The 23,266-nt window shown below is 46.0% G+C and overlaps 3 protein-coding genes across 10 annotated transcripts in view; 2 read left to right on the forward strand and 1 right to left on the reverse strand.

Annotated features, from left to right (window-relative positions):
* Positions 1–4,407, forward strand: part of LOC105697908 (semaphorin-1A) — a 70,957-nt gene extending 66,550 nt beyond the window's left edge. Inside the window, exons 4-9 of the mRNA XM_012421641.1 lie at positions 1,803–1,891; positions 2,168–2,309; positions 2,381–2,729; positions 3,001–3,617; positions 3,791–4,001; positions 4,093–4,407. Of these exons, the coding sequence (XP_012277064.1) occupies positions 1,803–1,891; positions 2,168–2,309; positions 2,381–2,729; positions 3,001–3,617; positions 3,791–4,001; positions 4,093–4,366 (1,682 nt within the window). The 3' untranslated portion in view covers positions 4,367–4,407. The remainder of the gene's footprint in view (positions 1–1,802; positions 1,892–2,167; positions 2,310–2,380; positions 2,730–3,000; positions 3,618–3,790; positions 4,002–4,092) is intronic.
* Positions 4,408–4,528: 121 nt separating this feature from the next.
* LOC105698026 (synapse-associated protein of 47 kDa) overlaps positions 4,529–23,266 on the reverse strand; it is a 49,660-nt gene continuing 30,922 nt past the window's right edge. For 3 of the 7 annotated variants that reach the window (XM_012421858.1, XM_012421862.1, XM_012421857.1), the window contains one exon: positions 19,485–22,354. In XM_012421858.1, coding sequence (XP_012277281.1) covers positions 22,197–22,354 — 158 coding nt within the window. In that variant the 3' untranslated portion in view covers positions 19,485–22,196. Of the gene's footprint in view, positions 11,622–19,484; positions 22,521–23,266 lie in introns of those variants that run through there. The other 4 variants (XR_001103898.1, XM_012421864.1, XM_012421859.1 and 1 more) reach the window with 4 other exon arrangements.
* Positions 15,109–19,361, forward strand: LOC105698025 (WD repeat and HMG-box DNA-binding protein 1). Of its 2 annotated transcripts, none has more exons than XM_012421856.2 (13): positions 15,109–15,351; positions 15,450–15,564; positions 15,639–15,787; positions 15,949–16,057; positions 16,124–16,366; positions 16,442–16,657; positions 16,737–17,009; positions 17,097–17,313; positions 17,397–17,621; positions 17,738–17,910; positions 17,978–18,220; positions 18,317–18,674; positions 18,754–19,361. In XM_012421856.2, exons 1-13 carry the CDS (start codon positions 15,275–15,277, stop codon positions 19,074–19,076), a joined length of 2,721 nt encoding a protein of 906 aa, XP_012277279.1. In that variant the 5' UTR covers positions 15,109–15,274; the 3' UTR covers positions 19,077–19,361. The 2 variants fall into 2 exon arrangements, with proteins under 2 accessions (XP_012277279.1, XP_012277278.1); XM_012421855.2 differs by having other exon boundaries at positions 15,110–15,351; positions 17,690–17,910.

The following is a 23,266-nucleotide window of genomic DNA, read 5'->3' on the forward strand; positions in this document are numbered from 1 at the left end:
CCGCCGGGCGAATATATCGATAAAGTTTTCCACTTTACTTTGCGGCTCGCGCCTTCCCCCCTTAGTGGCGCATAAAGTAACGCGAATAAAGGCGTCCCTCTCTATATATCATTATTGACGCAGCAGTTAGTTGTGCTTTACGGGGACGATCAAACCCCACGGTTCTGTTGGATGGATAGTGCGCTGTAAAAGCGGGATCTTAGGCTCCGAGAGCACCGCTTCTAAAAGGTCCCGATTAAATTACGCAGGGACGTTAACTTTCATCGTATGCGGTGGCCGCGTTTACCGACAAACACAGAGCCACGCGGAATTTCGCGCAAAATCGGGCTTCTCTCGTCTCAGACGTTTCGGAGCAGTTTCGGGCGCCATTTTGGATCCCTTTTTTGCGCAAGATATTTAACGCCTGCTGGAAAAGGGCGTCGGAGGTCCTTTGAAACGACGGCCAGGGGACGTCCAGGACTCAAAGGGCCTCGGATTATATGCGGAATTTGATTTTAGTCAGCTCTCCTTTGGATGGCTGATTTCACGGCCCCCGCTTTGGCAACTCCACGGAAGAGCCCCTTTAAGGCGCTAGATACACGCCGGGTAGTCGAACGGCCGTGGTGGTAGGTGTTAATTATTAACCAAACTCGCATCGGCGAATGCGAGCATACATTATGAAGCCCCAGCTTCCGAAAACATTTTCCTGGGGGAGCAACCTTCTTTGCAAGGGATTGAACGCCCACTCCTGAACACCGTGATTCTTCGAACGGTAATTTATTAACGCCTAAAACCCCCTCGAGGGTGCTCCCATGCGTCGAGATCTCGCCGCCATTTTGAAAAATCGGCTACACCCGAAAATTGGTCAAATATTCATTTTCCTCTATACATCTCCTTGTAGCGGGAGCAACTGCCGATAATTAACTTCGTTGCTAAAGGTATTTTCAATGGCATCCTATTTCCTTCGCTGGGATATTGTTGGACGAAGTGTAGAGAACAAAATAATTTACTCAATTATTGCAATTGTAGCCGATCTCTCGAATTCAGGGTTGAACGCTCTCGCCGGAGCATCCGTGAGCTCTGTACATTTGGAAAGCTCTGTAACAAACACTGTCGGCAAATTTGCACGGAGTAATCTAGCTTATAGAGTTTACCCAGCTTATAGATCGGTGCTGATTAAGTTGGTCGCGTTATCGGGACATTTTTCCCTGGAAGAGGCAAGCTTCACGCGTCGGTCGGCTTCTAGCCAATTGGATTAGCCCGGCATGTAGAGGCCATTTAGGGAGTGGCTCGATGTTTCCCAAAATTTTTGCCCAACCTTCCCCTGGATGTCCCTTGTCGGGCAATTCGCGACTCGATGGCCGACGTGTCCCATCATGGAGGGAATTGCAGCGGTAGTGATACGCGATATCAGACCCCTAAGCCCGGTACACTTTACACGGGGCGTAATAAACGGTGTCAGACATCGGCGAACTCGGCTGGGAAATTTATCAAGCTCCTAGATTTGCATAGACGGGGGCTCCCACTTCTATCAGGGGAATGGCACATTCGTGTATCTGGATATTTCCCCCCGCGCGACTACCGGCGAATTGGATTAATCTGGCATATTGAAAACAGTTTTGAAGTGCCACCGGGCGCCGACGTTTCCCGAAATTTTCTACAGCTTTGGTCCTCCCAATTTTCGATCGAAACTCGACGCATTGTCCGGAACACAATATCGGGATTACTCGATGAACGGGATGCGGCGATGATACGTCAACGCGCTTTACGTGATTATTCATAATAATTCCATTAATATCGCGGTTTGTTTCCGCGCATTGCAGCGCCAAATTTCGTCAACTCCATGACCCAGGGGGAGTTCGTCTACTTCTTCTTCAGGGAAACGGCCGTGGAGTACATAAATTGCGGCAAGGTAATTCGCCCAGATTTCTCTACATTGAGAACCAAAAAAAAAGTCATTGAACGAAAGAAATATTTTATTAATTCGATAAATAATCATTTCTCGCAAATAAACCCGAATAAATTGAATGCAACGGTTCTACGGAATTATGAGAATTTATTTCAGTTAAATGAACATTCTTCGAATGAAGAAAATATTTCCTTCGTTCAATGATATTTAATTTTGTTACCAGTGTACAGATGAATTAAGAGTGTCGATTGAAGAACTCATTGTTATTTATATTTCCAGGCCGTGTACTCTCGCGTGGCGAGAGTCTGCAAGTCCGACCGTGGCGGTCCGCACCGTTTCAGACAGAGGTGGACATCTTTTTTAAAATCCCGCCTCAACTGTTCAGTCACCGGTGACTTCCCGTTTTATTTCAACGAAATACGTAAGTCGAATATTCGGCGTTTCCCTCGTGTTCGATTTTCTACGAGAAGTCAATGAACATTTTGGCCGCAGAGTCCACGACCGAACTGATATCGGGCCAATATGGCAGCGTGTCCGCCCAGCTGATATACGGTACGTTCACGACTCCAGTGAACAGTATAAGTGGATCGGCCGTTTGCGCGTTCTCCCTGCAAGACATAGCCGACACCTTCGAGGGGAACTTCAAAGAACAGAGCGCCCTCAACTCGAATTGGCTGCCCGTCCAGAGCAACAAAGTACCGGACCCCAGACCCGGGCAGTGCGTCAACGACTCGACCACCTTGCCGGACCTGACTCTGAACTTCATTAAAAGCCATTCCCTGATGGACGAGTCGGTCCCGAGCTTCTTCGGGCAGCCCATCGTCATTCGCACCAGTTTCCAGTAAGTGGACTCTAGAAATACCTACAATTAGTAAGAAACACTCAACTGATAATGATCATTATAGTAAAAACAGGTCCTTCGAATAAAAATGCGTTAATCGGACCGCTTATCCAGACGCCATATTGAATTTCCTGGAGTTTGATAGACCAGTTGGTTCCTCCTATTCTTATGGTTACTGTTATCAGGTCGTGCATAGTGTATTGTATATTGTAATACCTGGATAAGGGGAAAGAGGTGTTCAGAGTGGAGTCGAAAAATGTGACGATTTTAGTTACAGGTTCACCCAGATCGCGGTCGACCCGCAAGTGAAGACCCCGGGCGGGAAGACGTACGACGTGCTGTTCATCGGCACCGACAACGGAAAGGTGATCAAGGCGGTGAACGCGGAGTCGGCGGACAGTCATCAGAGAGTGAGTCCAGTGGTGATCGAGGAGATCCAGGCCTTCCCGGCGAGCGTGCCCGTCCGGGGGATAAAGGTGGTGCGCGCCTCCCAGACCGGGGACGGCCTCGAGGACGGCCGCCTGGTCGTCATCGCCGACAGCCAAGTCCAAGCCCTCAGGTTGCACAGGTGTTACAGCGACAGGATACTCTCCTGCGGGGAGTGCGTCGCCCTGCAGGACCCCTACTGCGCCTGGGACAAGGTGGAGGGCAAGTGCAGAGCCCTGGTCGGTCCGGCTGCCACGGACGCCTCCAGGTTCCTGCAGAGCGTGGCGACCGGGGCTCACGCCTCCTGTCCTCCCAGCAAGATCCTCAACAAGGACGCCAGCAGCGTCGGGGCTATCTCCGCCAACCAGAACAAGTTCCCACCGGACTCCATGATGCCCAACAAGGAGAGTCAGGGCGGCGAGATCATTAACATCATGCAGGACGAGGAGCGGGACAGCTCGGGTGAGCCGCGGTTTCATGGTCTCGCGGTTAACGCACCCTTTACCGAATTTATACGCACCTACACGTGACCGACCGACCGCACGGTTGCGATCGATCCGTAGATACCGCGCGGCCATTCCACTTGGAGCCATTTTCCTCTTAGATCCTAAACTCGCAACATGCGTTTGGCACAGGTCCCGAAGTATCCGCCGCGGATTCACCGCCTCCCCAGTACTCGGTCGAGACCCTGGTCATGGCCGTCGTCGCCGGGGCGTTGGCAGCTCTGCTGGTCGGCTTCATCGCCGGCTACCTGTGCGGCAGGAAGTGCAGGAAAGACGAGGACGACAATCTCCCTTACCCCGACACGGAGTACGAGTACTTCGAGCAGCGACAGAACGTCAATAGGTATTATACAATGGCAAGGGTCGACTTGGACCTCGTTGTTACAATCGCAATCTAATATCGGTAATCACGTATCTTTTTTAACGCACGGTAGGTTGGCGCCGGAGCCGAAGCTGCTGCCGCAGGAGGAGGTGACGTACGCAGAGCCCGTGCTGATGCCGCAGCCGCCGAAGTTGCACTCGCCCAAGGGGACGATGCGCAAGCCCCCGCCCACGCCCGCGGAGACGCTCTTCCAGTTCCCGGACGGCTACGGGTACGGGCGGGGCCCGAGGGACAACTTCGGCACGCTGCGCTCCCACCAGGGCGACGCGTACCGGCGCAACGACGGCTTCGCCACCACGAGGAGCGTCAAGAAGGTCTATCTTTGAGAAACGAGCGAGGAGGGGGGAGGCCGCCACCGAAGCCTAGGGCGGCCTGCGCGGAATCGTCACAACGCGACCGCGAGTAGGAGTCGCGCTGTGACGTCCGGGGGACAGTCCACTCGGGAGCTGGCGGCGCACAGGGCGCTCGAGTCGCCCTCGCCGCCCTCCAGCGTCTCCTCGAGCTCCCCGTCGCCCCCCTCCTCGTCGCCCTCACCGACGCTCGTCCCGATCGCGATGAGCGGGTCGTCGCCGCCGCCGCCCACGCCGCCGTGCAGCTTCATCTACCGGTCTTAGTCCGAGATCAGGGACCTCCACGGGGACCCGACGTCGCGGGACGCTATCCTTTTTGGAAGCCAGCCAATCGCGTGGCGCGGACTCTGCGCCACGCGGTCGCCATCTTGCGATGTGAGCAGCCAGCAGCGGTAGCCGCTGCTCCGACTGGGCTGCCACGTCGAGCCGGTTTATTTATGCCCGCGCGGGGACGGTGCATCGCCTGGAGCGATTTCCAATTCTTTAGACAGAGACGATGCGTTTTGCTAACTTACGTTCGAGCGAATCCCCTCTTTGGTTAAGCTGGGACGCGCGATTCGGTGCACCGCCGCGCGGGCATCGGGCGACCGCGTGAATCTCGTCACGCGTACGCGGCGCACGGTCTCCCGGGATTTTGCACGTCTTACGGGTTAAGGATGTGGGAAAGTGACGTCGATCGGCATTCGCGACTTGTTTTCGCGGCGAGAGTTGTTTCGTTCGATGGTTTCACTGGACTATTTGGTCGTTCTTGACCCACGTGGACAACGTCCTCTTAGGGACAGTTCGGCGCGACCTGATTAGCCCGTTTCTTACCAAAGGTGCGTGTGTGAGTTTAGTTGTACGGTTTCGCATTTATTATTCGACGTTCTCTTCTTTTATCTCGGGTAGCGAACGAATGATTAGTTATTACGATTATGACGGTAATTGGAGAGTATCGCCTATATGGCAAACGTCGTGCCACGAATCCTTCGGGTTCATGGCTCCCCAGGGTGAACCGAAACGGTTCACTGTTCATCTAAGTTACGGTCGTTACGGAATTTCCGTCAAACTGTCTCCCTTAGTTTTACGTGTCATCCGGGCTTCGTCTTAATATTGTTTAAAATCTGGGGCCCGAACGTCAATCGTTAGACTGATTTTTTTTTTATCGCAGGCCGCGGGTACCGAGATCCCTGGGTTTCTTCTTCGTTGACTTGCTTGTCCTCGTTTGCTCGGTATCGGGATCGAAAGGAGAGGCGATCTTCGTTTGAGTTCTTGGGACGAAATGGATTAATCACGCGCGGGAGACTCGTAGACGTGCGTGTACATATTGGCGGGAGTATTCTTTTCAATTGTCCGGCACAGAAAGGACATTCGTGCGAGCTGTCGTTCGACTTGTGGAATTGTTTACGATGTCATCCTTCAAATATCTACGTACTATCCAGGCAGCGGTGTTCCGTAAACGACGTATGTTACGACGGTGCAGTTTGTAGAAGTAAGAATGCCCGCGCGAAGAGTAGACCGGGTCATCTCGGACCGATCGCTTTTTCCCACGTCGGATCGGGGAGACACAAATCTCTACAGAGGCCAAATCATTCAAATTACTGATGTCAATGATCCTCTTTTGTATCGCGACATAGCTATCCTCAGTTTGACCCTCCGCTGTACGATCACACCGAGAGTCGTGATACCGTTCGGGAACCGAACCGGAGGTTGCCCTTAGAGTAGATGTTGCAGTCAATTGGACGTCAAGACTGAAGCGATGTTCGGTGTTCAATTTTTTTGTCATCGCTGCATTTAGATACTAGTAGACACGCCAACCGAATTTTGACTCTCCTGTTAGATCTGATTTACCCCTGGATTCCCTTCTGACTCTGCCCTGCTGTCTCTTGATTAAGGATCACGCACCTTTCTCGACCGATAATCAAATACTTCTTCAAAACGGTATAATTGCAGTCGGAGGATCGGCGGGTACCGCGGTGACGGGACGCGTTATCGTCCCTTTTAGAAGGTTTCTACTACATGATAACATCGCGTTAAGGAACATCGTGCCTTCTTTGATTCAAACGCTTGCTTGGACTCTTTCGTACGTTTCGCAAAGGGCGCGAATCACCCTAGCACATATACGTAATAGGCAGCAGAAGGAACGAGCTGGGGAGAGAGAGAGAGAGAGAGAGAGGTACGGGGCTTGCATGTAAATAATACATATATACAGACATATACGGCAATTAAAAGTTATATGAGCGAGGAAGAACAGAGAGATCAGTCGATTTATCCCGGGCCCGATGGTGTATGTAGACATCTATCTTAAAGTGCTTCTTATTTCAGTGTGTTTAGAAGTAACGCGTATGTGATATATTCTATATGACGAGATGTTTTCTAGACAATGGACGGGGTGATATGGAGAGGGTTGAACTTAAGTGCTCCTCTCGAACGACAAACACACGTGCCGTTGACCCTCGACATCTCTTGTTCACAATCATCGAGAGCGTGGGAGGGTGGAATCTCGTCTTTTCCCTTTTTCCAAGATGGCGGCTCGCCCTAGAGGAAGAGCCGTCAGCCATCTTCGCTCCTTTTGGGCGATTTTCCATTAACTTCTTTCGCAACCAAGTCGATACCCGCTGGGTTTAAAACGGCCTCGATGAGCTTGGACACTTGTTGGGCAGTTTCTCTAATTAATAACTTACCGCTTCCACAAAGCCGTTACGAATGAACGTTACACGGGGCGAAATATACGCGGTCTGATAAAATTGCATCCGTGCGTTTAAACGAGCAAGCGTGACCAGAATGGCAGAAAGACGAAATGCATTTGCAAACGTAGTTTTATGTACTGATCGTGTGCTCTCCGTCATACGCGATAGAACGTAAACACATAAACGGCATAAAAGCGCGCTACGAATGCGCGATATAAACATGAGGTCATACTTCAGCGGTGTCAGTTTAAACCGTATAAACAGGGCGAATCAAATGGCTTTCGAAATTGCCCGCACGGCAGAACTTTTATCCTATTTATGCCCCAACGAGAGTGACAGAACGGGGAAATTATACAAGCATTGTTCCATATTTCCCGTAATTAAATGTTGACACGTAAACAGCAACATTTCACTTAGCGTCACTCGGCGCGGCACGTTTTACCCACCCCCCCGAGAGCTTGTTTTCTCTTTTCGGTGTTTATCTCGGAATGATTAAACTTTCGAAATCGCCCCCCGAGCTCGCAATTTCGGCCCCACTTCCACGCTCTTAAAACTAAACCCTCGTGGGAAGTCGAAGGGCCGAAACAATCGGTTTACGAGGACGACTCGACGCCCTTCCGATGTTGTGAACAATTGACTCGAACGTTCGCTGCACTTTGACACGCACATGTCACACACAATCCGACTACCGCAACTTGTTAAAGCATTTGATTGTCATTCTTCGATCGATCGAGCGTTGATTAGAGGGAAGGGTCGCCTGCTTATGACTTCCTAATCGAGAAAGACTGAGAGACTCCGTCAGGCGAGCCCGATTGTTCGTTCATTGTTCCGACCGCTGCATCGTTGCATCGCGACCGACGTAAGGAAAAGAAAAACTACGCAAAAAAAGGAAAAAAAAAAAGAAGAAGAAAAGCATAGTTTCTTTTTACCGATAGTACAAATTATCATCGCGTTTACAATAAGTTTCAAACTAATCCCGAATCCGAGCTCGTCCTATCGCGCGCGAAAAGCGTCCGACGCGAAGACGTCGACGTCATGTCATCGATCTCCCTTGACGTCGAAAGAAAAAAAAAAAAAGAAACACGGGAGATTCGCGGGTAACGCAACGTTTCGTTGTCATTGCTCTTTATCTTCTTTACACATTTCTTTTTTTTGGTCGTTTCTCTTTCGCCCCGTTTCCATTTCCCACGCGAAGTCTAGCGTAACGTAAAGAATGCTTCCTCTAGTAACAGTCGCGTAAAATTAGGCCGGACCGATTTCCTTCAACCTTGAAGAGAGACCACGAGAATTCCCTTGGAAGGTCGCCGTCGCGACGCCGTCGTCGGCCCCGTCCCAAGGGAGCGGTAACCCGAGATTCCGGGTTTGGTATTACCGATAACCGACACCACTGACAGCCACGTGATATATAAATATATATATAAATATATATATATACATACATACATATACGCATCATACACGCGGAACAAAAAGCTGCCGTAAATCCGTACGAACTTGAGAGGTATATCCTACCCCGCGGTTTACTTTCGAAAATTTAGCTAGTCTTTTCTAATCGGACTGGGATCATCTAAGTTTGATACGACGGACCTCGAAGCGCGGAGCAAGCTCTCTCTCGGGACTAATTTAGCGACTTCCTTTTATTCATTTTATACGAAGACTCAGGCACGATACCAAAGATATTAATTATTGTAAACTAGGCGCCGTTGGTAATCGCGATATGGTCGACGTGATAACGCGGGGCTAGAGAGGCGCGCGCACAATGGTATTTCATTAGTACTCGGTAAGGAGAGGGTTGTCCCTTGCACAAACGTCGAGGATAATGTACACACGGACACACCCACGTACACGTACACCCTGGTAGACAGGATCGACACGCGCGCGCGTACAAGGTACAAGGTACGACGTATTGTAATACAAGGATGTCGTACGCTGGAAAGAAGCACGGTGCATTCGGCCGAGATATGCGAAGGTCTCATTACGAGTTTTTAATAATCATGTTGATGAAGACACACTAGTTGGGGGACACTCGATATTAAGGGCGGTCTCGGGCCGCCGTTTACGCGGGGACGATCCGCAGGGCCGGGGATCGCTTGCGGGTGCTTAGAATATTTTTAAGAGATGCAGCGCCGCTCCCCCGCAAAATCCCCGAGACTCGCAAGGGCGAGCTCTCGCCTCTGCAAGAATTTTAATTGACCGTCGAGGGGAGGTACAGATAAATCATTGTGTTCGCGGGACGTTCCGCCGAACGCGCCGTTTAAGCCATTCACAAGCAACGGATTCCATCCACGAGAACGGGAGGGGGGTACGGAGGCGATCTTTCAAGAGGAGGGGGGCCCGACGAGGACGCGAAACCCCGTGATAACCCCTTATCGGGGAGACGCGACTCGGCGGGGGCCCCTTTGGAGGAGCGACTCTGCGGGCTATTCCGTAACCGGCGGCTCGACTCGAGTTATTTGTCTGTACATTTAAGGAGAGGTTTAGCCAGTTATTACGGTTATAAATGAAAAAGAATAAAAAAAATAGAGAGACGCGGCTCTCCGCCCTCGGCGGCAGCCTCTAGAGAATCGCAAGTATCTACGGCACGAGGTCGACGTTGGGAGCTTAGACTTTAAGTAGAGGATTAGTACGATATCTAGAACGCTTGAAACGTATATATATATACATATATATATATATATATATATATATATATTAATGATATTATATAACTTTTTATAAATATATTTTTCCGTCGGAGTCTAGCCTAGGTAGAGAGAGCGCAAGGGAGAGAGTGAGAGCGACCGAGCGTGAGAGCGTGTGCGAGAGCGAGAACGAGAGACGTACGCAATTATTGACGATTAATTTATCCGATCTGATTATAAATGAGATCTAGCGTTAATCCATCACTTTAGACACCATAGATTTTACGAGTTAGGGCCGATTGTACGAACCGTAAGGCACTTAAAAGTTAGCACCTAAGATAAACAAATTTACTAATAGCGTTGTAAAGCGAGGAGCGGTCTCGTTGCAAAGGACTTGAGGTAGGTCTCGTCCGTTTGCCGGATTACATCGTTTATAACGTTGGACCCCTCTCGAGGCGACGGTTGCACTCTGCGCGATCATTTTCCAGCGTATGAGGGGAAGAAAACGACGCCCAAGATGGCGACTCGGGAACGAATCGCAGGGGATACCCTTTGAGGGCGAATTTCGACGCCGTTTAACGAACGCCTCGGGATTGGACTCTCCGTGCCCGGTACATTGCGCTGTACATTCGATGTAGAATAGTTTGAAGAACCATTGCCGCCGAGGTTTCCTATGTCCTGCCGAGCAGGTCCTTGCAGCGAGACGCGTTCCCGCAGAGTTGTAATTAAATCGAGGAGACACGTTTGCCTGCTAGAGTCCGATCTGGCAAGAGGGATGTTGGCGAGTTTTTTCGGGCCCGATGGCGGGGCCCCCCCCTAGAGATTGTAAAAATAGCTGATTAATATTGATAATACGAGCGATCGCCGCGCAGGCGAAGGTCCGGCGTGATAATCGAAGATCATTGACACGGGATGCCGACGTTGATGCCGACGCTATACGAGATTTAACGGAGGGAGAAAAGAGATGAGAGGGAAAGAGGAGGGAACGAGAGATTGAAAGGACACTCGCACACAAATATTATAGCATTTATCAACGATAAAATAATGAGAATGTAACGTGTATTTTGCTTCTTCCTAATACAGTGCCGTTTATCGCTATTTTTTACTGTAACTATTAGAGTCTGGCCAAGCAGATACTCCCAGTAGCATGTTACAGTATTGGGAAGTTGGCCATGTGTAACTCGACGAAGAAAAGTCAGAAAAGAGGGAAAGACGAGACGACGATCGACGGCGGGTAGGGGAGGAAACGATATTCCAAACGCGACTCTGGCATATTTTACTATATATATATATACACACACAATGTACGGCCGATTTTCGCGATTAATTGCCGTCAGAGCGCCCGACTCGAGTCGAGAGAGGATCTTCGAATCATTCCACTTTGTCAATACACCCTGTAACCTTAGACTTTTAACACTTTACTATCGCGGGTTTGACCATTACTCATCGAGATTAAAAAGCTTCTGCTTTTTTCCATCCACTTGTATAAATGGGGGGAGTGATCTAGCCTGGATAAGGAGACATCTTTTGATATATCACGGTCACTCGTAAGTCCACATCCTGATTTTGGCGACACACTCGTGTTATAGGACTCGGGCGATCTCGATTCGGATGAATTGGGGGCATCTTTCCGAGGCGCCGCTCCCGTTCCGCGAAATTAGGGCCTCCTGTTGAACAGTAGCTGCAATCAGTCCGGTAGGCGGCAACTCGAAATGCAAAGATTATATATATATATAAAAATACATACCCATTATACATATATACATATGTACATACATATGTATATCGAAATCAAGCGAGTAAGACTTGAACGAAGAGCCAGGGTTGCGGTTTGGAGCCTTGACTAGTTGTTGGGCAAGGTCGTGCCGAATCGTCTCACTTTGACGCGCGTGGTGCGACACCCTCCGCGCGGCACGACTGCTCGCTCAGCTCTCGGTACACCTAACGATTATGCTAGCGGTTAATAACACGCGAAATGTTATTGAAGTAATAATGCATAGTAAAGGGGTATATTATTACCGATTAATTATAACGATATGAAAATGATATTATATACACATTACTATTTATAACGCGAGGCGGGAGGAGAGGGGAGCGAGACGAGTAGCTGGCAAGTAGGCTGAGGTAGAGAGAGACGCGGCACGTCTAATATTAAAGAAAGGACAAAAAAAGAACACAGAATAAGAAGTAAAGTTATAAATATCATAACGCGACAAAATGATTACAGTAGTGTTTACCATGGCTGATGTAGAGTGAATGCTGAGTAATAGGAGGCATGGGGACACGGTTCTGCTTCTCTACTCGAAATGGCCTTGCTCTCTTGTGGATTTACGGTTAGTGATCGGCGGGTACATGCAAATCGAGCGTTAATTAAAAAATGTCCGCTGTAAAGGGACGTGGTTAGTACCGGTCGACGCGGGCATGCGCCGATCGGTGATCGGGTCGAAATTGTAAGAGGTAGGGAATAAATTAAATTTTTGATAAGGCCCTTTCGAGTAGATAGCCAGGCCTGGCGGGAAGGAATCTGCCGTACCGATTTCGTTCGTAGAGGGTTGCGAACCCGGGAAGCTTTAAAGGCGCGGAATTACTTTCGGGATTTGATGCGAGTGCTTCATCGGAGCACTTGAAAGGCGGAATTACGCACGCCGCTGGGTCGTTGAAACGTCAATTGCAGAGAAACGCGACTTTCACTACTGCCAATCGCTGTTAAAAAGGAAGTAAAATGATATGAAAACGTGTACAGACGCATTCCGACGACCCCCGTTACTTTTCCAGGCCGAATACTTTGCGACTAATTGTCATCCCGATTAGTTTTGTCGAACCTCGAAGGTATACGCTGTTAGTAGATGATGATGCGTAGGTTTGCAGAAACTTCGGTTCGGTTGGGTTCGAGGACCCAGCGAGTTCCCGAGGCTAGCTAACAAATTCGATGATGGAGGCCGGACGAGGGGATCCACTCGATTCCGGATCCCTCGACATTTCTCGAAAATACACGTCCTTAAGATATTTAACACTGGAGTTGTTCATTGACAAAGAAACCTACTCCTCTCTTATTCTATCTACTTGGCGTTCTCGACCTCGAGCCCAACTCGACGAGAATTTTCCCGAACCTTATCTACTTCATTACGATTAAGGGGACGTCAAAGTGGCATCCGAAGAGTCAATGGTTCACGAAACTTTTTCAACAATTCGCCGAATCGTTATCAAACTCTACAACGTGAACGTAGAGGCTACGACGAAGGTCCTGACCGTCATGGAATTTAATTTTTCGGAAGAGATTTTAAAAAATATCCATGAACAAATTAAAAACACTCATACCTCATGAGTTTCAGGACCTTCCTTTACACCCTCCATATTTATATTGTAAAGTTGGAATCGATTCGGTACCCCCAGTTTGGAGAAAAGTATCACGAACGAGAACTCTTTGACGCCACTTTAACATCGCCTTAATGGTTAACGCAGGCTGTGCCGAAACCTGTGCTTTACACCGACCATTTAATTAACGATGTAACTCCTGGTGTTAATTGTCGTGTAAACGCTCTTTTATCTCAGCTGCCGATAAAAACGGCGTTTACATGGTGTTTAATTATCGGGGGGTATAACAATGGTTGTCTTGAAATCGGTGTAAGGCACACGTGTAAACGTACTCCAAGACGACCGCTCGTCGTGGCGCATCGAGTCCTCTTCGTTAACGTTGCGTTTTCGGAGCTGGCAATTCGGTAGTATCTAATTCTCGGAATATTGGGAAAGGGGAGAGGAAATGGAACGACTGTAGATTCGAAAAGTCACATATAGCCAGCAGACTGCTGTTCATAGTGCCCTGTTATAGCGGGTTCCCCAGGCAGAGCGAGGACGCGTCGAGCACTCCTCGAAGTCGCATCTACCGTCGGTTTTGCCTGAAATTAATTGTGACGATAGATCGGCGAGACCGGGAATGCGTCGACGTTCACGCGGATGTCGCGAAGGGTGAAATCGTTCATGTGAAAAATTACCTCCGCTTCCGGTGGGTACCTAGGATCTTGGAATGACGAGGGGAGGTCGCCGATCCCATTTTCGTAACCGGTGAAGCACCTGGTCGAAGGGTGTCGATTCTTCGACGAGGACATCTTCCAGGGTGGATTTCTTCTCTTGGGGAACGGGTCTGGGCTTTTCGTCGTGTTAATTGGCGTATAAACAACCCTCCTTTCGACGCCGGAGCCTCGGTCCTCTGCCCTAGGGACCCTAATCTATTTTTCAGAATACGCTATTGTGATTATTACTATATATGATAACATTTTAAAAAATTTATAAGCGAGAAAAAAAAAGCACACGTGACTACCACGTACCATTGTTTATCGGTCACTCGGACGATTATTATTTCACGGTGTTGAACGATCCGCATTAGGGAGGATTATTGCATTGAGCCATTACATTATATTTAATATTATTAGAGAGTGAGGCTGCTACCGTATTCATAAATTACGTACAATATATACCATTAATTCCTTAGACACTATATACATATATAATATATATTTATATATATATATATATATATTTATATATATTACTAAGCGTACTCTTACACCATCGCATAAACGACTAACTTTAACCGAACGACGTACCGTTATCGAATGGACTGCCTCGGAATGAATTTCTAGCGCTACATTTAAACTCGGCATTTCGTTCCGTTTTTTCACTCGATGCATTTCTTTTATACGTCATCTTAGGTGAAGATTGTACCACGAAGTAAGGAAAAATAAATTTCATTAGGTAATAAAGTACCTCGGTGTAATTTCTAGCCCATCTCACCGGATCACCTGGCCGAATGTCTTGGAAAGGGCTGATTAGGGGCGCATACTTCGGGAAACTGATATCACTGCGTGTTCCGTTTATTCCTAGATCTTGTACGATACGCCTGCGTCGGTGATGCTGCTACTGCTCCACTTTACAGTGGTCTGTATAAAATTTGTAAAATACGTGTAATACGTATAAAAAATAAATCGAGTTAGTAGTACTGACGATGTGCTGAAACGCATGTTCCTACCATTTCTCGATTAGAAACATTTTCCGTTTCTCCTATTAAAACACTTCCGTAAGTAAAGTGTTCTTTAAATTTGCTTAATATTGTTCTTCTGATTTTGATCCTTTTACTTGGATATGATGTAAACGAAGCCATCGATTTTCATTCAAGTTTTACATGAAAATTAAATTTTCGTTTCGAATTAAGTTCGTTATTCTACCGACACCATCTTTGGATGGCGCCACTTGTCTGTAGTACCAGAGATGAGCACATCCTCTGTCCATACACAATCACAAAAATCCTATCCCAATCAGAGATGAAATTCCCATACGAAACCAGAGGGCAGCACAGGATGCGATCGCGCGACCCTGCCCGTGAGCAATCTCACAACTCATCTCTGTCTCTGCTTACGGGCTGGGTCGCACGATCGCGTTCTGTGCTGTCCTAGATATAGTTAGGGAGGTATGTACAGGGAGCAGCACAGTAGAAATTATGGCGGCAGAATAATAAAAAATTTTTATCCATGCCGTGAAAGGATACCTTGGAGCGATACTTGTAATAATAACATTTTAAGAACAGATTACTAATAAAAATGCCACTTATAAATAAACTGGTGCGGTTCGCTCACCAAGAGGGCCACACGGATGTTTGTTATTACAACGGAGAGAAGTAATTTCTTATGACTGACTTTACTGCAGAATAATTTTTTAATGATTATTTTTAATGTTCATGTGAACTTTCTGACATTGTTTAATTTTATGTCATAGAGGAGGTTTAATTTCATGTGGGTTGGACGGTGATGTCAGAACATGGTTTCATGTAACGGATGATGATCCAGGATCAACTTGTATTTCAGAGCAAGCGACAGCTGTCATATCGAAGGTTTCATTTTAATAATTAATCCATTTGAATTTTAGTAATAGAATATATATTCTTATGAATAAATTTTCTTCTAGGATGGGAAAATATATGTTGGCACTGATAATACAGTACAAATTCTTACATATCCTGATTTAGAGAAACAGGGAATCATAACTAGATTCTCAGCTTCTGTATCAGCTTTAACGTCTGCGAAGAATAGTAAGCTTATAGTTTCAGCTGCGTGGTAAGAAAAATTAAACGTGTCACATTTTTTAAATTTTATATTGAATTCACTTATTCATTTATTTGATCTAATTTTGTGCATGAATAGACTATAAATGTTTTAAAAAAGTAGTCGTGCAGCGATAGAAATAATGACAAGAATTTGTGTGTATTTTTTTTCAGTGATATGAGGATCAGAGTCACAAATATTGAAAAATCAGATACTATAGAACTAAATGGTCATGAAGCACCAGTCTTAGGTATATCCTTAGATCCTAAGGAGGTATTTCTGGTAAGATTGTTAATTATTATAATGTTTTTTAATGAAGGAAGTGTGTACAAAGAAAGAAATTCGTAGGCATCATCTAGTGCCGACGGAACAATCAGGGTATGGGATATTAAGGAGAAAAAGGCAATACATATCTGGAATAATGTCGTACCAAAGTGCAATTCCTTCTTCATGGCAAAAACATATTCTACGCCATCTTTTCATTCCGTGGATGGCAGTGTACTTGCATATCCTCATGAAAAGGACGTAGTTGTTACCGAAAGGTCTACATGGAAAGAGTTGTTTAGATTAAAATGCTCTAATTTAAGAGGGGTAAGTGTACAGATTCCTGTACATTTTTTATAAGTTTAAATATAATTAATATAATTATTACATTATTTTATACAGGATCTTAGCATCAGCAAATTTTCTGAATGTGCAACACGATTGGCTGCTAGCTCAGTTTTTGGTGAAATAGTTGTTTGGAATTTTAATACTCAAGCGCTACTTGGATATATTGAACATGATAATAATACAAAGATCACAGCTATTGCTTGGAACTTGAAAAAACCAGATGAAATTGCATTTACCGACAAATCAGGACAACTGGGATGCCTAACTATTGTAAAAATTTACAATATTCTAGAAAATAATTATTATGTACATTCTATTCATATTACTTACTAGTTGTAACATTTTGTAGGTAGATAACAGTGAGTTAGTGGATGAATTACTACCTGTACCGGTACCTAACGAAAAGGCACCTTCGTATGAATTAGATGATGACGATGATGGAGAAAATGTGATATCATTGAACAAGATTAAATCATCGGTAGAAGATGGTGACACAAGGAGTGACTTTGATGCTGCTACAGAAGACCCACAAAAAGAAATCAAATCTTTAGCAATAGACATTAATTTGCAGCAACCTTTTCAACCGGGATCATCTCCGGTTCATTTATTATCTCGCTACATGGTAATATAAAGCTGATATAATTTAAAGCTAGCAAAACTTAAAACTAGGTATTTTTCAATTCTACACTTAAGCATTTATTTAATTCAGGTATGGAATGAAGTGGGAATAGTAAAATGTTTCGCATCGGAGGATGGAGAAGAATCCAGTATCGAGGTGGAGTTTCATGATTCCGCTGTCCATCATGCAATACATATCAATAATTACCTACAGCACACATTGGCTGCGTTGTCAACACAGGCTCTTGCACTAAGTTGTTCGGCAAATGATGGCCAACCGAGCAAGCTTGTCGTAGTGGTATTGCAGGGTGAGTTTGGTTATGACACAGCTTTAAGCCAATAAAGTGATTAGTTATTTCTGGCTAAGTTACTAGAATATTCGTAACATTAGGCTGGGGTTCGGGAAACAAGGAATGGTCGATCGATCTCCCAGAAGGGGAGCATTCATCGTGCCTTGCTGCTGGGAATAATTTTGTGGCAGTTGCAACCACCAGGCGATTTTTAAGATTGTACATGATTGGTGGTACTCAAAGAGAAATAATAGGTCTTCCTGGTCAAGTAGTTGCCATGAATGCACATGGAAATCATCTCGTTGTTGCTTATCACACTGGACTGGGTATGGATCTAATAACAAGAAAATTGTTTAAATGTCTAGGAAGCATCCAGATGAAATGTTGTTTTTAGGTCTATCTAATGATCAGTACATGAATTTATTGTGGATACGAATTCAAGGATCTACTCTACGCAGTCAAACCTTAAGTGTTCCTTTATCGCCATCGACAGAATTAATGTGGCTAGGCTTATCGGACCTGGGCTCTCCGACAATAATGGATGCCGAAGGGGTTCTTAAAATCTACGACAGAAAATCATGTCTATGGAGAGTAGCTTGTGACATGGATCGACAAGTAAGTAATTAAAATTTATTCTAGCCTCGTGATTAGTAACTCTTATAAGTATTTAAATGGTTTTTAGAGTAAAGGAAAATTAGACCACTTTTTCATAATTGGAGTCAGCGAAGCTGAACGGACAGTTCATTGCATTTTATGTAAAGGAAGTCATTACCCGCCAACAGTCCCACGACCTACGGTCAGCGAAATATCTTTGGTAATTCCTCTTTGTGAGCCTGAAACGGAAAAGTCTACAAAGGAGGCAATTTTATGGCAATTAGGAAGTGATCCACTCGATGAGAAGGAAACTGTACTGTCTCTCATTGCAGTGAGTGATCATTTTATTTATTACTTTATTAATAATTCACGCATGTATGGGGTATATTTACACAGCTGAACATTTTTTTTTTTTTCATCTATTTAGCTCGCTTGCCGGAGTAATGTGGAATATCGCGCTGTGGAGTTGTGTCAAGAAGTTGCAACTCAGAAAGTTATCGAACTGGCAGTGAAGTACGCCGGACGAATCAATAGAATGGCTCTAGCCAACAAGTTAGAATCCATCTTTGACAGTAAAAATCAAAGCGAAGAAGATGAAATTGAACCGGCGGAGAATAAAGATGATGGCTTCGCTGTCTGCGATGAGATCGAGGAAGTAGAAAACACTCCGGAGTTGATTCTGACACCTACCACGAAAAAGCACACGGTTGAAATTAAACCTTTAACCCCGACTGTAAGGAGGAACAATCCCTTTCTGAAAACTGGAAGTGCTCCAAGAAACAAAAGTGCGTACTTTTTTTCTAAACTGTTCTCTTTAATATATATTTTTTATTTTAATAAAGCGATGTTCTGATTGAACGACAGGTCTTAGTGAATTGGACGCTTTGTTGGAACAGCCACAGAAAACAAAAAGCCCCGTGGTAGTCCCTTCTAAACCGAAACCAAAGAAATCTCCGAGGAAGGAGTCCTTCGTTAGTTGGTACGCTAAGAATAAGAAGAGCTTGCAAGAAGAATTCCCTGAATTGAGCTCCGCTGACTTAACGAAAGCCGCGCTAAAAAGGTTCAAAGAGGAGGGTCCATCGAAAAAGCGAAAATTGTCCAATGGCGCAAACGAAGAAGATAGTCAAGCTAAACGGCCATCAATTAATAAACTCACAGACTTCATCTGCAGAGACTCTGACTCTTAATAGCATTTTAAGTATAAATCGCGTAGGAACTTATTTATCATGAACTTTTTCACGTTTGTAAATTTTGTACGATCAGTGCCAACATTATTACACAGTGACAGCTCACTTGCGTTACTTGCCACGTTCTACAATTAACGTTTAATTCCCATAAACCGAATTATCGCAAAAAGGTGTAGAATAATGTACATACAGACACACGATCTAAGACAGGTATCGTCGATCACCTTTTTGATATAATTATGGGTCAACTTTTTCACGCGATCAATAAAGTAACATTGAGAAGATTTCACGTTCTTACAGTTGAGTTAAAGCACACCAACGAATTCCACATTAAACGATACCAGTGACCTAAAAGAAGAGCCTCTTAAACGGTGTTGGTACCAGGAGACGAAGAAGATGAGTAAATCGTTCCGCATGAATGCCCCGATCCGAGTATTCGGTTATTTTATTTCTCACGAGGTACACGACCATCGTCGTTACATTATCGCAATTATATTATTAATTTCCTCTTATTATCTTTAATTTAATGCTGCATCATTATATTCTCATTAATAGTCATAATATATTATCATACTTTCAGTGGAGTCAACAACATATATATTTATATATTTATATATGTATACGTAAGTATATCGGGTGTATGTTCATTTTATTTTGTCTCATGAGTGAATGCATCGCACTGGGACACGGATTCATTTCGCAACTCATTATGAGGGTTATATGTATATATATATGTATGTATATATATCATTTGTGTATTCAGAACTGTTGCTAGGTACAACCTTGACTTATTACGAGTCCCGATTTGTTAACGCATGTGTAACGCAGTACGTAGGTCGTCGACGGTGCCGAAGTAAAAAAAGGGGAAAAAAAGAAGAAGAAGAAAGAAAGAAAAATCAACTGTACAGGAGTCGGCGCCATTTTCGGTCCTCCGATCTCGACCGAAGTACACGGCGCACTTAGCCGGTAATGCGATGCGCACAATCAAAACGAGATCACGCTAATTGTCATTACGTACACACTAGAGCCCCGACAGACTTAGGCCTCGAACAATCGCGCCGTTAGTAATTATTGTATGTTCTATAGTCGGTGATATACATGTATGTATACAATTTTCACTCGCATACATACACGCATATACTCCATGAAAACTTTACAAGAGCCGGAAGATGGTTATGAACAAGAACAATGTACAAACGTCGGGTTGATAAATGCGCAAGGAGTGCATCGTAGCTTCCGTTCGTTAGATACCTCGCCTCTTGTCGAACAAACAAGTCGCTTTTCGACGCTTCTACGTAATCGATCGCCGCCATTACCTTTTCCCGCAAATTGCCTTCAGTCGATGCGCTTCAACTGGGACAACGAACGGACGTTCCCCGGTTTCGGAAAACTGGCGTGTAAAAAAACAAATCGACGGGCATGAGTACCTCGACGTAGTAATAAAGCGTCCGTCGTTTACGCGTCGCGACGTCAAATTATACGCAAAACAATCAAGTACGGGTCTAATTCCCACGAGGTCGCCTAATTGACATAGATTTACTTCGAGAGATCTGCGAAATGTCGGGGTGCGATTGTTACGCCGTTTGCGCATGACCGGCAAAATCGGAGCCGGCGTCGGTTTTCATTTCTTTATCGATGGTAATAATGTAAATAAATGAAAGTTGCATTGGTTTTGTCAGAAAATTCGGTGCCGGTTTTGCCGGTACTTGTGCGAACGGCTTTACAGGTCGGATCCGACGTCTCGAGCTCGGCAACGAAGGAAACAAAAGTCCTTTCGTCCCTCAAAAGCTGTTTTTTTTTTTACATACGCCGTTCTTAATTCTTTTCGCACACCAAGGGAATGGAAACATGAAAACGGTCGCTCGGCTGTTCCTCGAAACAAGCGAAAGACAGGATTACAAACTGTACGTGATTTCGAGGGGTACAAAACGGTGTACGGTTTTGCTCGATTTTCATCTCACTTCTCAAAGCGGGCGGAAGGACCAGCCGAGCGAACCAGAAATTATTTACACGTCGCCTCGCACGCAAATTGCTCCCTTGTTACTCGTTGTTCAACGACCTGGGGCGTACGATCGGTTGTTTCATCGACGGCGATTAACGAAAGTAAGGGAATATAAATTGCCGTGCGAGTTAACGCGAATGAAAGCTTTTCGCACGAGTAAAACGAATGCTGGGATCGCGATCCCTAGGGGTCGACGAAACGTCAACGCGGAAATAAATCGATTGCTTTGTCAAGGGTCTACAGTCAATGGCCAGGATATCTCGGTTGGGACAGGACGCATTCGCCTGTGTTAACGATAATTATTCCAGCTTTTCCGAGATTTCCTGCTCGAACATTTGAAATATTTCCGGGCGTTGTACCGCAGGAACCATAATGGCGCCGCACGGTAGCGACGCCATTTTCTTTTCTAACCCCCGTCTCGTACAATGTGACCGAAATTTATCATCCGCGTTAAGCTCGCCACCGGCCGGAATTTCTTTCCTTGACCTCGCGTAAAGAGGCAAGGGAAAATTGACAAGGAAGCTCGACTTCGCCGAAAAAGCGCTGACCTCACCCAACAAGGAAGCCCGACCTCTTACAAGAAATCTAGCGAGGCCGATCTCGCGCAATGAAATTTAATTTCACGCGACCTCGCGCAAAAATTCCGACCTCGCACGAGGGAGTTTCCCCAGGAAGGTCCGACCTCACGCAATGAAATTTAATTTCACGCGACCTCGCGCAAAAATTCCGACCTCGCAAGAGGGAGTTCCCACAAGGAAGGTCCGACCTCGAGCAATGAAATTTAATTTCAAGCGACCTCGCCCGACCTCGCGCAAAAATTCCGACCTCGCACGAGGGAGTTCCCCCAAGGAAAGTCTGACCTCGCGCAATGAAATTTAATTTCACGCGACCTCGCCCGACCTCGCGCAAAAATCCCGACCTCGTACGAGGGAGTTCCCCGAAGGAAGGTCCGACCCTCGAGCGCTGAAATTTAATCTGACGCTCGCGAGCTCGACCTCGTCCAGAGGAACTCGACCTCGCTCGAAGGAGCCCGACCTTTGGTAAGCGCAAAGTCGAGCGATCGGGCCGATATCTTGACCTCGTCGTGTGTCGGAAAAAATCATGGGCGCCCCTCCGGTTCACTTTAGATCCTCCTCGTCGCCGAGCAGCTCATCGATCTGTTCTTCCCAGTCGTCCTTTCCGGCCGTGGCGTCGTTCGCGGAGGAGCTATTCTCCTGTCCTGGCACGACCTCGAAATCCTTCAGCTCAGCTTCCAATTCCCGTTCCCACTCTTCTTCTGCGGAGAGTCACAAGCAGCGTTGTAGCTATTTTGCAGAGGGCCATTGACTCGCGTGTCGTGTGTGTACATGAAAATGTTAAAACTGTGTCCGACGAGAGGGTGGCTCCGTTCCCGGGCGCTGGGACGAGCCTTTCCGTGAACGCGGGTCACATCGGCTCGCAAACTGAGGAATGTCGCGAAAATAAAGGAAACCGCGTTAAATCCGAGGTGACGAGATGCAAGGGGAATCGAACGCGTGATCACGGAACCGCGATAGTTAGCCTATCAAATTGAAATCCAGGGAGAAAAATGAAAGATATATTAATTCCTTCCACTGGAGAGCCCTTCTCACGGTTACATCTTGGATTCATTAATTCGGGCTGAGAGAAGGTTATAATACATTTTTAGGGAACATCAAGGAATAAAGGGGCATTTTTTATGGTAGGTCTTTTACACGCTGACTTATCCGCCCCAAGAAAAGACACCGAGGTCAGGTTTAATCGCCCCTTCGCGGTGCGCTTTTAAACGCCGCATTTATTAGGGAGAAAGTAAATAAATAAATACATAAATAAATAAATAAATACATAAATAAATAAATAAATAAATAAATAAGTAAAATCTCGACACACCCACGCCAACTGGCGTCCGCCTTCTGGTCATACTTTATTCCCTGTCGCGTCCGATCGACGAGCGCTTATTAATTCGATAATTATTCATTGTTAATTATTCGGGACGCGTTTAACGCACGTCGAGGCATAATCCGGAGCTTTTTTAGGAACTCGTATAGAATCTCCCTGCCTCGGGGCGTCGAGGTTAGGACGACCGTTTCGAAGAGCGGAACGAGAGGCGATCGAGCGACATCGATCGTACGTAAAAAGCGACGACCCGCAAGCGCAGTTGCGAAGAAAACTTCCGACCTAGTTTTAAGGC

Source organism: Orussus abietinus, unplaced genomic scaffold (genome assembly GCF_000612105.2).
Source record: "Orussus abietinus isolate OABI.00-Male unplaced genomic scaffold, Oabi_2.0 scaffold1, whole genome shotgun sequence".
Lineage (NCBI taxonomy): Eukaryota > Metazoa > Arthropoda > Insecta > Hymenoptera > Orussidae > Orussus > Orussus abietinus.